General features: G+C 40.7%; 1 protein-coding gene across 1 annotated transcript in view; it reads left to right on the forward strand.

The window, feature by feature from the left end:
* The window catches only part of LOC122397129, a 41,573-nt gene extending 28,035 nt beyond the window's left edge, over positions 1-13,538 (forward strand). The window contains exons 3-14 of the mRNA XM_043396042.1: positions 2,316-2,712; positions 4,155-5,567; positions 6,354-8,140; positions 8,743-8,954; positions 10,053-10,317; positions 10,555-10,776; positions 11,058-11,207; positions 11,345-11,452; positions 11,530-11,682; positions 11,771-11,887; positions 11,992-12,093; positions 12,560-13,538. Of these exons, the coding sequence (XP_043251977.1) occupies positions 2,316-2,712; positions 4,155-5,567; positions 6,354-8,140; positions 8,743-8,954; positions 10,053-10,317; positions 10,555-10,776; positions 11,058-11,207; positions 11,345-11,452; positions 11,530-11,682; positions 11,771-11,887; positions 11,992-12,093; positions 12,560-12,688 (5,055 nt within the window). The 3' untranslated portion in view covers positions 12,689-13,538. The remainder of the gene's footprint in view (positions 1-2,315; positions 2,713-4,154; positions 5,568-6,353; positions 8,141-8,742; positions 8,955-10,052; positions 10,318-10,554; positions 10,777-11,057; positions 11,208-11,344; positions 11,453-11,529; positions 11,683-11,770; positions 11,888-11,991; positions 12,094-12,559) is intronic.
* The last annotated feature ends 658 nt before the right edge of the window (positions 13,539-14,196 follow it).

Here is a 14,196-nt window from a genome sequence, read left to right on the forward strand (position 1 = left end):
GATCTCCAATAGTTACAAAAGACAGTAAAAATTTGCAAAAGTGAACTCGAGACTTCGTGGATCCCCACCGGTCGGAAATTACAAACGGTAAAGTTTTAAAGGTAGTTAATACGTTCGATAAACGGTGAGGCCCCCATACCTTTGTGTACGCTACTGTGAGTATCTATGACGTTTAATATTATTTAGTCGTGTTAAATAAATTAGTCGTCAACGCGTTACGACAAATACGACGGGATAAGTGAATGATTAATTTCATTTTCGCTTAGACGATCCATCTTGGTAGAATTTATCAATGTTTCGACGAAAACGGTTTCCTCCGGTATCGAGGTAAAATGTTTTACAACGGTTCACTATACATGTTTGAACGGCAGGTGTAAGTGCCTGCATCGGCAACCCAAGACAAATTACATACAGCTGCGGCTATTAAGAGCCTCGAGGATGTCACTCGGGTCTTATATCCAAGAAAAGAAAATTACGTGCATAAATCGACTCGTGGTTCTGTATTTTTCCACTTGTTAGGAAATATAATTGCGTCTCTTGCGTACACGACAATTATTTTTAAATAATCGTCGACGATATTCCCACTTCTGCTCGCAAGTTTCCCTTATTAACTGTCCGGGTTTTGATTTCTTAACTATTTAATGCCCGATACGTGCGTTCAGGAATATAAATAAAGTTTTGGATCGGTTAATTTTCCATAATTCTCGAAGACAGAAGGGCGTGCACATAATTTCCCGTATTACTTTCGAAGACTATAGATCGCATCTAACCTTCGAGCACGCACCAGCAGAAATCTTGTCTCGATAATTTTTCTTTTCTCGAAACAATGGTCTCGAGACCATTGCTTTGCGAGTTTCCTCATTTCAATTAAGCTTTCGCTTTCCAAGTAACTCTCATGGCAATTATACTTGCAGGTGCCTCGCTGTTGTGTAAATCACAACTTTAATACGTTACTCGAAATTGCCGTGCTCGGGCATTTTCATTGAAATATTATTTACGATAAAATTAGCGGGCGTGGTGTGGTCCCTTTGTTAGCCAGGATCAGACAAACTTGAGGTCAAGCGTCTTTCTTTCTTCTTTCTTAGATTCTTCACAGATTTCTATAAATAGGACATTCTTCGGGTCGACATTCTTCTTTTTCGGTTGAGAAAAAGTGTTTGTTCGTTTGGGCATCCTTGTCTCTTCGTGGTTTCTCTTCCCTTTCGAAACTCACGGGTTAAAACGAGCTGCCCCCCCCACCCTCCCCCTCCCACCTCCTCCTCCCTCGCGGTAGTTTCACCAGGGGAAAACAAATTTAAAATGTGATCTCGAACGATTCCTACCGCCATTTACTTTCGCTGGAACCTGTTGTTCCTCGGTTTCCTTTTTTCTCTCCTCATTTCTGCCTTCGTGTCTTTCACTGGGCTTTAAGAACAAATAAAGGATTTTTAAATTCTATTGTAAATTTCGTTCGATCGCGTATTTTGTCATTCTTAATGTTCCACGCCTGGTAGTCGTGAGATCAATTCCAATTTCACAATAATCTATAATACCCTAATATATTTCATACGTTTAATATCGTTGGCATCAATTTTTGAAAATCCTGAAACCGACATGGTGTATTTTTAGATTCTTTACACAGATATAGTAAAAGTATTTATCGTGCATAAAACGGTGATAGCACCTTATTAAGAATTCTGTTTGCCAACTAAGGATATCCTGTCGAAATCGAAAGCTTCGCGTACACAGTACGTCCTCTCGAATAACAATAATAACAGCAGTAATTATTCGTAACATGGACCCGAACCGAATATTAATTTCATATCTAAATAAGGAGGGCCACGTTCCAAGGGATTCGTGTTCACAAAACAAATGTATAATAAGTTTGCACTTTCAATAGAACCATATCAATTAAAACAGAAACAAGTATACTTTTTAAAACGTCATCTTGTAGTATTTTAATCCTGGAGTGCATGTTTTGGTAGAAATCATCCGTTTTCGAGTAATTAACACGTTCACTGTTATAGCATATTATACACAAATTATAGCATAATTAATAGAAATATTCAATAATTCGATAGAGTACTTGTTATTATGTAGGTTCATTATCAAATTCATTATCAAGGTTCATTTATTGTAAGCGCCGGTCACCAGTGACCACCATGGCAGTCAACGTGTTAATGGTACAATATACTGTATTCCCCGAAATTCTAGAGATTTTCGGATATATTTTGGATTATCAAAATTTTCATACATTTTTCCAAGCTTCTTTGAACATTTTCGGAGACCCGTTCCAATTCCTCTGTTGACTAACCATGGACGCCATTTTGTTTTAGAATTACGACACGCTGAGCAAGGGAAAGAAATCGTGGAGCGTGCGATTGGGTCTCTCGCGGCAGAATCAAAGCGGCGATGATCCCGGAAAAGGGTGGGGAACGATAAGCGGCGGCACCGGACTCTCGCGGCAAATGATCTACGGCGATCCATGGCTCTATGGCACGGTTCGATCATCGAGGCCCGCTCACGAGCCTCGGGGCTTCATGACACCTCCACCCCCGCCGCCACCGGGTGCTCCAATACTAGTGGTGTGTTCCTGCCCGGAATTTCTCAGCGGAACCACCAGGAAATTCGGAAATTGTCGCAAATGCGGTGGCCACCGATTGGCCGGCGTACCTTTGGGGGGAACGTGTCGTCTTCCCCCCATTTCCTCCAGGTCCAGACCCAGTCTCGCCGGTAAGCTCCTACTAAACGCAATCTACCAATTTTCATCCTATAAACTTGCATATTTTCTGCAGAGAACACTTAAGTAAATTACCATTTTTCATAGAGACTTTAGTCAACGCAATATTTAACACTAGATTGCCCAAGGAAGTCATTTTGACTGCTTTTTAATTTCAATTAGAAAAACAATTATGTATATAATGACACAATTTCTTAGAATTTTGTGACTTTTTGTACAACATATAAATGCGTTTATTAATAATTGTAGTTACCTCCCCCTTCCTTCATTTCCGGTATATATATATATATGTGTTATACCTATAGTGCCCAAAAGCAGTCATTTTGACTGCTTGGGAAATTTTAAATAATCAAATGACTCTTATTATTAAATTGAGTAAATTTCTTATATGACTTTTTTTTCGATTACCAACACATGATAACATACAAGTACATGATAAATTGTCGATTTTGGCGTATACTTAATAAATTGCAGTTTCTCAATAAGCTAAAGTAGTACTTGTTATTCGAATCTTTATGCAGTGATACTTGTTCTAACAAGTTGTTAAATTCATAATATTAAAACCTAATATTAAAAATTAATTTTAAACAAATTTCTTTACACATTAGTTATTCATTCACAATGCAGTCATTTTGACTGCTTTTGGGCAATATAGGTATATACTAAGTTTCAGTCTTTCTAGTGTTAAAGACTAGATGGTCTAATTTTAAGGGCGTATAGTACGATATACAAAATAAAAAACATCCAAACTTACCGTTAACACGTTCACTGTCTGTGATCCGTATATGGTTCACAGCACCATGCTGTTAGATACACCGCTGGGAGACCGGACAGTGAACGTGTTGATATTGAAATTTGGAAATACTCGGATTGGGGAATCAGTAAATATTAACATTATTCTTTTTCCCCGTATTGTATTTCAAATTCACGAAAGTATTCGAACGATGACACATTCCTAATTGAAATTGACCCAAACTGTACGGTATACTAAATATTTTGAAATCGTCGTATATATCGCGTATGGAGAATATATAATAACATATAAAAATTGCATTTAAATTAAGTAACACATATTCGAATTAGAAAGACTTATTAGATTTAATAGCATATTGTAAGTCACAAAAGTATTCGAACTGTACATTTAGCATTAGTTAATAGCAACATTAATTGAACTAATCAAACGTTTAGGATGAAGCTTACCCTCCTTTTACCGTTACCACAGTTCTATCTATTTCAATTTCAAAATATTTACTACACTGCACGGTTTGTGTAAATTTTAATTAAGAACATGTCATCGTTCGAATATTACCGTGAGCCTGTCTATTTCCGAAACTTATAACATGTTTAAAAATCATCGAGAGCGAAGATGTAGCCGTCGATCGACAGTGTTCGCTGACACTCTTACGTCACGTTTGACTCGAGAAAAACTTTCCAGGGGTGCTAAGGTCCTCAATGGACGATCCTTACGACCAAATGCGCCGGAACCGTCTGGTAGAACCGAGAACGAGAGCCCGCAGTATTTCTCCTCACCGACCATTGTCGCAACGCGATTCCCGAAGCCAGAGCGTGGCCCGAAACGCGAAAGAACGAAAGGGATCGATCGAAAGCACTTCCTCGCGATCCGAATGGTTCGACAAGGACTCGAACGGAAGCTTCGAGGAGCCTCGAAAGTCGCGGCCGAGCGACGAGTGGCTGGAAGAGCCTCCTACGTCGACGAATCCTCGAATTCCGGCGTCGTTGGCCGCGGGTAGGCTGGTCCGGGTATCGAAAAAGGCCAGGGGTCTGAGAAACGACTGGCCGGAAACGCCGGAAACGGGCCAGGCGAAGATCAACAGCCAGGACGAGTGGAAAGATCGACCCTCGAGCGCCTGCGACTCGAGGAAGAGCATCCTGGAGTGCGACGTGAATCCCTACCTTCTGTTAAAGAAACAGAGGGACGAGGACGACCTCAGCGACGACCTGTCGGACAACGCCCTGGAGCAGGACAACTCCAGGCCCCCGTCCGGGTCGTTCGATTCGTCGAAAGTGAAGTCGATCGAGAGGATACCGAACAGAAGCGCCGTGGCGGCTATCGGCGGTCAGAGGATCAGGGTTTTCAACGAGCCACGTGAGATCTCTGACGAGGACGACGTTCCCCCGGTGACCAGAATTCCTATACCAAAGGTTTCGCCGAAGCGACCACCCAGGAGACTGAAAGAAGCCAAACAGACGCTGAAGAGCATCCTGAAACGGGGCAAGGTGCTCGAGAGGAAGCGGAAGAACGTTCTGTTCAATGTCGACAACGTTATTTTCGCGCCGGAGAAGCCGTCGGAGGCCACAAGGTTGTCATGGAGCAGAATCGGGAGGATCGTGAAGAACTGCGCCACTGGGAGGGAAGAAAGGACCAACGAGGAGTCGGAGGAAGAGGAAGAGGAGGAGGAGGAAGAGGAGGTTGCAGTAGCGTCGCACGAACAGAAGGAGAAATATAATTTTATCACCATTCCGAATATCAGGGACCCAAAAATTGACAGAATCAGATTGAAGGAGCCTAGAATCTCGCAAGACGACTGCCAGAATTCTGTTGTTTCGGACGGAATGAAAGCGGAGAGGCTCCTTACTTCCGGCGATGCGGATCGCGCGGCACCGAGAAAAGAAAATGGCGAAACGTTGCGGGAAACCGAAGAAACCCCGGAAATCGTTCGACCGAAACGAGAGAACACGAAGAAAGGGGAGGAAAAGAAGAGGATAGAGGAGGGAAATTCCGGGAAAATGGGAAACGACACCGTACAGAAACAACAAATCGAGGATCGCGTGGATCGTGTTCCGTGCATCGCCGTCGACGAGAAAGACTTGATTTTGAAATCTGAAGGTGAGAATTATTTTTTTATATTATTGATCTGTTTATTAACACGCGTACACGAACGACAGTGTTTCTTGCAATTTTAATTGTGAAAAGTTGAGAATAGGAAAAATTTATTTATTATTAGTGAATAACCAAACATAAATTAATTGCTTGATTTTTATTAATTTGCAAAATAGTGAATTTGACTAACAGGAGGGTAAATTAATAGTAGTGTCAGTTGCCCTAATATGGAATACTCTTTTTTTATACTCATGTTTCACTTGCTTGCAGAACTTTTATAAAAAGTTGAATATTATGAATTTATAGGAAATTTTATGCTCTTTTGACAGTTAAATTTAAAATATAATAACGGTTTAGGAAATGTTTTCTTTTTTTACTGAGGTACTTATTTTTTATATTAGGCTCATAGTGCTCGTAATATGGAATACTATATTTACATATATTAATACAAATATATATAATTATGTTAAATATATTTATATTTATATTTGATGAAATAATGGAGTTAACACAAAGCTGATGCAGTTACTTTTTTATGTATAATATTAGGTCAAGGATAACCTTGCGAAAACTCAGACTGCGATATTTTCTTGAATATTCAACTAGTTGTAACAAATGACAATTGTAATCGATTGTATTCATCGCCGATAGATGGGAAAATCACGATTCTTTAATATTACGATGTTCCATATTAGGGCAACCGACCCTACAAAACTTGTATAACTCTTCTCGATAGCGTGGGACACTCTGTCTAAACACCAACGCAACGAAATGTTTCCCCTCAATTTGCAGAAAGCTCGAAGAAATCATGCTTATCGCGCAGTCAAAGCGAACGGTCGTTCAACAGACCGGAAGTGTCAGCCGGAAACGTGCTTTTCACGGACACTATGCGCCTCAGCCTCTGCCGGAAGGTGAAAGAATCACCGTCCCTCCTATCTTTGAGCGATCAAACGATTCGACGCAACAATTCCGAACCAGAAACGACGGAAAGCCTATACTCCGAGAAAACGATCGACGAGCACGTGTTATCGGGCGCGAAGGAAATCGAAGAAACGATCGAGGAAATGCCGACGATCGAGAGATCGGCAGCCTCGAAAGACGCTCACTGTAATTTCGAGAGCAACGATCACTTTCGAGGAATGAGACCCACGAGTTGGTCCCCGCCTCCCGGGAAACAGAAACACCGTTACAAAATCGTCAATCCTGAATCGAAACCTAACGCGGACCATTCCGAATCGGATCGAAACAGTCCCCCTTTGAAGACCTGGAAGAAATCCAACTCCTACGGGTCCTCGAAAGTGGAGATTGGATCTCCAACGACGGAAACGAACGTATATAAAATTACGGTGAGTCCCCGAGCCTCGCCTTTGGTACATCGGCTCCAAATAGGCCCGGGCACCAAGGGGGCGAGAAGAACGTCTATTTTAATAAACGGCGACACGACGCCCAGCGCCGAGACTACCTCGGACAACAAAGTGACCATCAGCGTGGGCGGGGAGGACAGCGTGTACAACCCCACGGTGATCTCCGTAAACTCGGAGAACCTTCCGCGAATCAAAAGCTCCGCGGAGAATCGGACTCTGGTGATCCTGGACAACTACAAGTCGAACATCGTCGTGGAGACCGTGAAGGAGGACGAGTCGACGTCGAGGAACAACGCCGCGCGGAAGCCCGAGGAGGATGATTCGCCCAAGATCGATGAAGCGTCGCCGGAAACGGCGCCCAGCTCCGAGAAGACGAGTCTCGAGGGCGCAACTTCCGACACGGAGAAGAAGACTCGACAGAAGGACGGTGAATGCTCGTCGAAGCTGTCGGAACTGTCCAAGGAGGCGTTGATCTCGAAGCTGCTGGAGGACTCTCTGAGAAAGGCGCGCGAAAACGGGGAGATCCTCGACGAGAGCAGCGGCGAGGCCATTTTGAAAATCTTGAAGCAGAGCTTGCTGAAGAGCAAGGAGTACGAGAGCTCCGAGTCGACGCTCGAGGCGAATTACTCGAGAACGTCCAGCCTGAACTCGGACGGGGACTTCATTTCGACGAACCTGTTCCTCGAGGAGAATCCATACGAAGTGATCAAGGAACCCATCTACGAGGAGATCCCCGACGAGCCGCCCCCGCTTCCCTTGAGCCCGCCCCCGACGGAGGATTACATAAAAGACAGGATTTATTTCGGCGGGATCGATTACTACAGGAAGACCGGCACCGATCAGTTTCTCGGGTCCTATTTGACGAACAATGTTTTCAAGAAGAATCCCGAGGATCTCGCGGAGACGTACCTGTCCAAGAGCCCCGAGGATTTTTTTAAAAAAATGTCCACGTCCCCGGAGGAGGAGAACATCTCGAGCAAGTTCGAGCTGCTGAATTTTTTGATGGACTCGAAGGATCGAGCGATCTCGATCGAGGGGGAGGACGACGAGGACGACGAGGACGAAGAGGACACGGAGGGGGACCTGGAAGCGCTGTACGAACAGAAGGAGACGAGTCTGGGCGATCTAAGCTCGAAGAGCTCGCAAATTTCTAACGTATCCGACAGCAGCGAGGAGTGCAATATTATTTTGACCAGCTCGTTGGAGACGTCCAAGGTGAGTTTCGATTTAAGTACTGTGGCTCACGAAAGTATTCGAACGATTCCAATCTACATACAGAATTTATCAAGAAGCATATTTCTAACGAATGGAATGTAAACATTACACTTTAGTTTCGATTCCGAGACATTGCATGGTTCATACAGATTTCGTAAAGTATAATCTTTTATAATTATTCTAATCACGAGCACGAAAAAGTCAGGAACCAGTAAATATGAAAGTGAATTAACATCGAAGTTGCGTAATGAAAATAAATCTTACCGTGAAGTTGCCAAATTATTAAATCGAAGTAGATAAGATAAGGATTCGAAAAGCCACGATGCGAATCATAATAATCGTAATAATGCTGGTGAGAAAAGAAATTGATTAAACTCCGTGGAGACGTTTGAATTTGGACAATTTTTGGCGGGAAAACTATCATCGAAACAGTAACAACAGTGAAGTCTTTGTGGTACCGTGCATTTTGCCTTTGTAGTTTCTCCAATCGTGGGAATTTAGCGTGATAGTTGGAATAGCGTTGCGTTTGACGCGCGAATCGATGAATAAGATAAGGATTCGAAAAGCCTCGATGCAAATCATAATAATGCTGGTTCGTACAGGCAAGGGTCGTAGATATAGAAAGAACTGATAGCGGAGTGGGATCGGAAAGCAGTCAAGCTAGCAGCACTCGAGGCGTGCCGAGACGTTGGAGAGCAGGAAATGTCTCCTCGGGACCAGGAAGTCTGTTCAGTGGAATCCCACAAGTGATTTCCGGTGATTCAAAGCTCTGCGAGGACTGTGAGCAACGTTTGGATCCTTTGATAACGGACAGGTGAGCGGTCACGTTGATACGTAAACATTCGATGGAAAACCAGATCTCATAAAAAAAAAAAATACTACGAAGCAAACGGGAAAATTCCGGCTCAGACTCTGATCAATTTTTACAAAGTACTATTTACAGTAGCACGCAAATATTTAAAACGACTAAATTCTCGATAAACTATACAAGTTTTGAAAATGTATTTAAAACGATTTCGTTTCGCGAATAATTTGCAAATTAATCAGGTTTCGCTTTCGCGGCCTTATTTGCAACGAGAATAGATCAACGCGTAGCTAGGAAGTTATAAATTTAATAGGCAATTAATCTACATTTGACAGCTTGTAATAGATAAGCGTGGATGTTCATGTTTAAGAAATGTAAGTTCTGTTGGAATTTTTATCGAGCGTGCGCAAGTACGGTACTACCAGACAAAAACAAACGAGTCTAAGTAACGAGTCCTCAGAATCATTGAATCGCACTTTCTCCTACTATTGATTCTGTTTACCGCAAGAAGCGAAAGTTTTGTTACCGAATATACATCAACGTCGAACGAATCTACGTGCCAAAACGACTGCAACTCTTTCGAATGCATTGCGCATAACGGGCAGCGTGAATTTGAAAGCAGTGCAAAAGTTGTGTGTTGCGACGAAAACTATTTCGATACTCGTGACAGAACTTCCCCCTACTAAATTATAAATATTTCCGAGTACAATAAGTTTCTTCCTTTATTCGTGTTGATACTGTCTTCGCTCAACTGCACATACCTCTCGGTAGAGACTGATTGAAATTGTTCGTATTAGATCAAAGTTTCACCCATTGATCCTTATTTTTTAGGATACGAAGAGAAATACTTCGATGCAACATTTTTCTACAGACGTATATAACGTTTAAATTTATTTGAAACTTGCCCTTAAGCATACGATCCCTGTTGTATCTTATCAGTAGCCATTTTTGGTGGATTTTTAACAACGAGAAAACAGAAACCAGGTTGCGAAAACAAAAGAACGACTGTAAATGAATGATCTAGCAAAAGGATATAGAGACGTTCCACGAATTTTCTTTTGGAATTTAATTAATTTTGTATACGTTGAATAATCGTTTTTTTTTTAGCGGTGTAGTATACGCGCCTTTCGTATGCAGAAAGTGTTCGAAAAAGAGGGTGGAGCGGAAGGAAATCATCACGGAAATCGTGGAGACCGAACAGAAGTATGGGAGGGATTTGCAAATTATCCTGGAAGAGTTCCATAGACCTATGTTCAGGGCTGGTCTGCTCACTTCTGAACAGCTTACAGCGATATTTCTAAACGTGGAAGAGCTTCTCGAACACAATCTCGTGCTGGCTGAGAAATTGAAGGATGCTGTGGAATTTGCTCAGGTACAGAAACACGTAACTTCTGAACACCAAAAGAATTTCACTGCTTCGAATATACGTTAATATTCTAAGTTCTTTTAAGAAAAGAAAGACTACCCTGATCTGCTCGTAACGAGAACCGATGAAAACAATTTGAATTTGATAATCGCATTGATTAGTAAAGTTACAACGCTTAATGATTTATTAAAAGACCGTACCGACGCCGAGGCTGTAATTCATAATCGTTAAATGGCAAAATAGGAATCCGGTGACGAGGATCTTTTAACGGTAGACGTGGGGAAGATTTTTCTGGAGTCTGAACGGATGCTTCACGCGTTTGAAAGCTACTGCACCCGCCAGGGAGGCGCGAGTTTGCTATTGCAGAACTTGGAAAAGGAAAAGGAGCTTCTGCGGATCTTTTTGAAAGTCTCGCAAATGGAGAACACGGTCTTGCGCAGGATGAACTTGAATTCCTTTCTGATGGTAAGATCCAAACGAAGTCAACTTGATAATTGTCGCTTTCGATCTGAAACTCGAACTCTTACGATCGAAATAAAGAGAAGTGGATAACGATTATTATTTTTCTATCAAAGTGTTTTTAACCGTGAATAACGATTCTAATATTATCATTATTATTCTGCCTACACTTTTTACTGCCAAACCTTAAAACAGATTTTCGTTTTGAAACGTGGAAAAGTGGATTTATAATTGAGTTTTTTATCTATGTTCTGGTGAGATATAAACTTAGGACAATTCGGTTTAAGGTTCCTGTTCAAAGAGTGACAAAATATCCTCTTCTGTTGGCACGATTGCTGAAAGCCACGCCGTCCGTACGACCAGACATTCAAGAAACCAAGGAAAGACTGAAACAGGCCCAAGCGAACATCGAGTTGCACTTAGAGCACATGAATGCTGTAAATATATAATTCGCGCAAAAAGTTAACCAGTAACGAAATAATCCAAATAGAAAGAGACATAATAAAAATTTCACTTTCGGGAAAGAAACGAGACTGTACATTATTTATTATGTAATCGAGTAATTTTACAACAGGAAGCAAAGGACGTAACTTCGACGAAGCTTTGGAGAAGAATTTCCATCATTCAGAATGGCAGACGGCCAATCGGGGAGCAAGACATGGTGAACATAAAATTAAGAAAGGTAATTCGAGAGTATTTAATAAATTGCCGGAAACGCGGATAGAAATGGAATATCTGACGATTTGTCTATCGCGACAGATGGCCGTGGAGGTGTTGGAATGGGCTCACGAGGAGGCGAAATTTGTTCTGGAAGGGCGTCTTTTGGTTGCTCAGCCGACCGATAACAATTGGAGACGCGGACGAACTGTAAAACTCGCTCCTGTTACTGCCATGTTGGTTACCAATGGCAAAGTAAATGAATATAATTATGTATTCTAAGATATGCACGAGAACTTTCTGTATTTACAGTTCACGGTTCCATCGTGTTCCTCTGTTACAGCCAAGCGCGGAGGATCTCGAGTTCAACGACGATTTTCTTTTCCCAAGGTACATAGGCATCAAAGAGGCTACCCTCTTATTGGTGAAAGAAAAGTTCGGACGGTACTCTTTGCTGCGCGTAAGTGAATCGAAGTTTGAATAAAATTTTAAACGTAGTATACACCGTGTATACACAAGTTTAACTCACATGTGCACTGTGATGCAAAGCGTTATTTATTTTAGGAACCATTGTATCTTGATAAATGTATAGTATGCTGTGAAACAGATCTTGAAGATTATTTCGAAGTTCAAGAACTGTATTCCAAGGAGACTTTTATATTTAAGGTAAATGCTTACTCTACAATAATTGCTCGCGGCGTACCTTTAAATATAATACTTATTTGGCAAACTTTCAACGTTAAAAGTTAAGTTTGTACATTAAGTGAAAGTTCTATTTTAACAATTACTTTATATTCGATCGATAAAAGTTCTTTGGGAACTTATAAAAATCTCAATTATAAAATGATTATTAAAATAATTGAGGAATTGAAAACAGGATGAATAAGAAAAAATCGTGATTTTTTATATCTCTTCAAAAGCATAATTGTACTGAAGGAAACAAAAATATTCTGTATTCGCCAATATATCCAATCATCCAATGAAAGGACAATTTGGACTAAAAATATACTCGGTTTTTAAGAAAATCGTAATCATCGAATACGTAATCTGTTATTATATTAGAAGGAAGTGAAGGAAATGATACTGCGGTTGACAAAGTGTTATCATACATAGGAAATCTGTTCTGTTGTAGGCTGAGGACGGAGCCAGAACAAAAAGATGGTGTAGGACGTTGCAAGCTCATGCGCAATCTCTTGGCGCATGGCGAAAACGACGAGGGGCATTGCCGAATATCATGATATGCGGCGTTGCAAGGAATTGATAATGAATTTTACATAATTAGATCCCCTTTTTAATTAGACTCTACATTTACAGCCGTTATTTAAAGGTCATTTCGATTCCTGAATCGCAAATGACAATTTTATGATCTCCCGACGAATTAGTAATGATTTGTCGAGGAGAATGTGTTGGACCAAAGGATTTCCTCTGCTCATTGATTTTATCGTATCAATGAGTGTTACGAATGTCAAGTTCTCACCGTACGCAGAGTACTTTGCGTCCGGTTGCAGTACGTTGAAGAAACTAAAAAAAAGTTTCCCACGTTGCTGTTTTTAACATGCCACGTAGCGTTGAATCGCAGTAAACTGTTCTCTCTATCTTCACTTCTGATTTACGATAACATGAGTACACGGGATGAATAATTGCCCGCGTGTAACAAAATCAAATTAAGAATTTCGTTAAAACCGAAAGAGCAGAGAGTAGCTGTGATACTGACCGGTATACTGGGTACTTTTTCAGAATTATATCAAATACCGCGGTACGAGACGTAGAATTAGCTTCTCTTCCTATGTATTTATCGAGTGACATTCCAACTTTTACGAGAACGTCGATAAACGTGTACATAATATTTAAAAAAACGGGGTAATAGGGTTGGCACATTTTGTACCTATGATTTACGAGCCAGGAAACTGCCAAACGTTTCGTTAAAACGGCCTTAATTATGATAAATTAATTAATCTATTATAGACCATAACTATTCCTTGAATAATAATTAACAGTATTTTATTACATCTAACACATAGAATAGGAATTGTACATTGTACTATAATTTTATTTAAAATCTAAGCCATATGTTTGTATATAGATGTATATTTATACCCGAGATTAATATTAGCAACACAATTGTTACATTAAATCCATCCTTCAATAAAAATCAAATATAACGTGTACCGCGCCCTTTTATTCCCATTACAATTTGTTATTTCTTAATAAATTCTTCTAGTCAAATTGTGAAGAATAATCGACAGGGAATAGCTGCCTAAATTTTTCATCAAAAAGAAAAAAATTTCAAATCGTTCTGAAAAAATTATGTTCAGCTCCGGTGGTCAATTACAATCATTTTTGGTGAATAGACATACCTCCGAAATCCTACGCACTTTCGAGAACAAACTTCTTTACCGAAAATATAATGTGTGGCCAGAAATATTTCCCCGAAATTACATGCGTATGTTTAAAATCTCATAACTCCTGAACGGATTGGAGGATTTTAATGTTTCAAAATGCAAACGACGCGTATTTTGGAGAAGAATATTTACAAAATCTAAGAATGTTGGAAAAGTTGTTCCTTCACCCCGTAAAATGAAAGAAACTCCATAAAAGTGGCCCAATTTTCAAACGATCATAACTTCTACAATAGTGAATGTATTTGATTGGTCCTACCTGTTGGCATTTCCTTGATCTTCACTGGATCGCTGACCTTGATGTCAACCCCATTGTTGACCATCTATGACCATAGTCCAACCATTGTTAACCATTGTTCAATTCTGTAAC

The sequence above is a fragment of the Colletes gigas genome, unplaced genomic scaffold (assembly GCF_013123115.1).
Source record: "Colletes gigas isolate AHSC1104 unplaced genomic scaffold, ASM1312311v1 Colletes_gigas_Sc00009, whole genome shotgun sequence".
Lineage (NCBI taxonomy): Eukaryota > Metazoa > Arthropoda > Insecta > Hymenoptera > Colletidae > Colletes > Colletes gigas.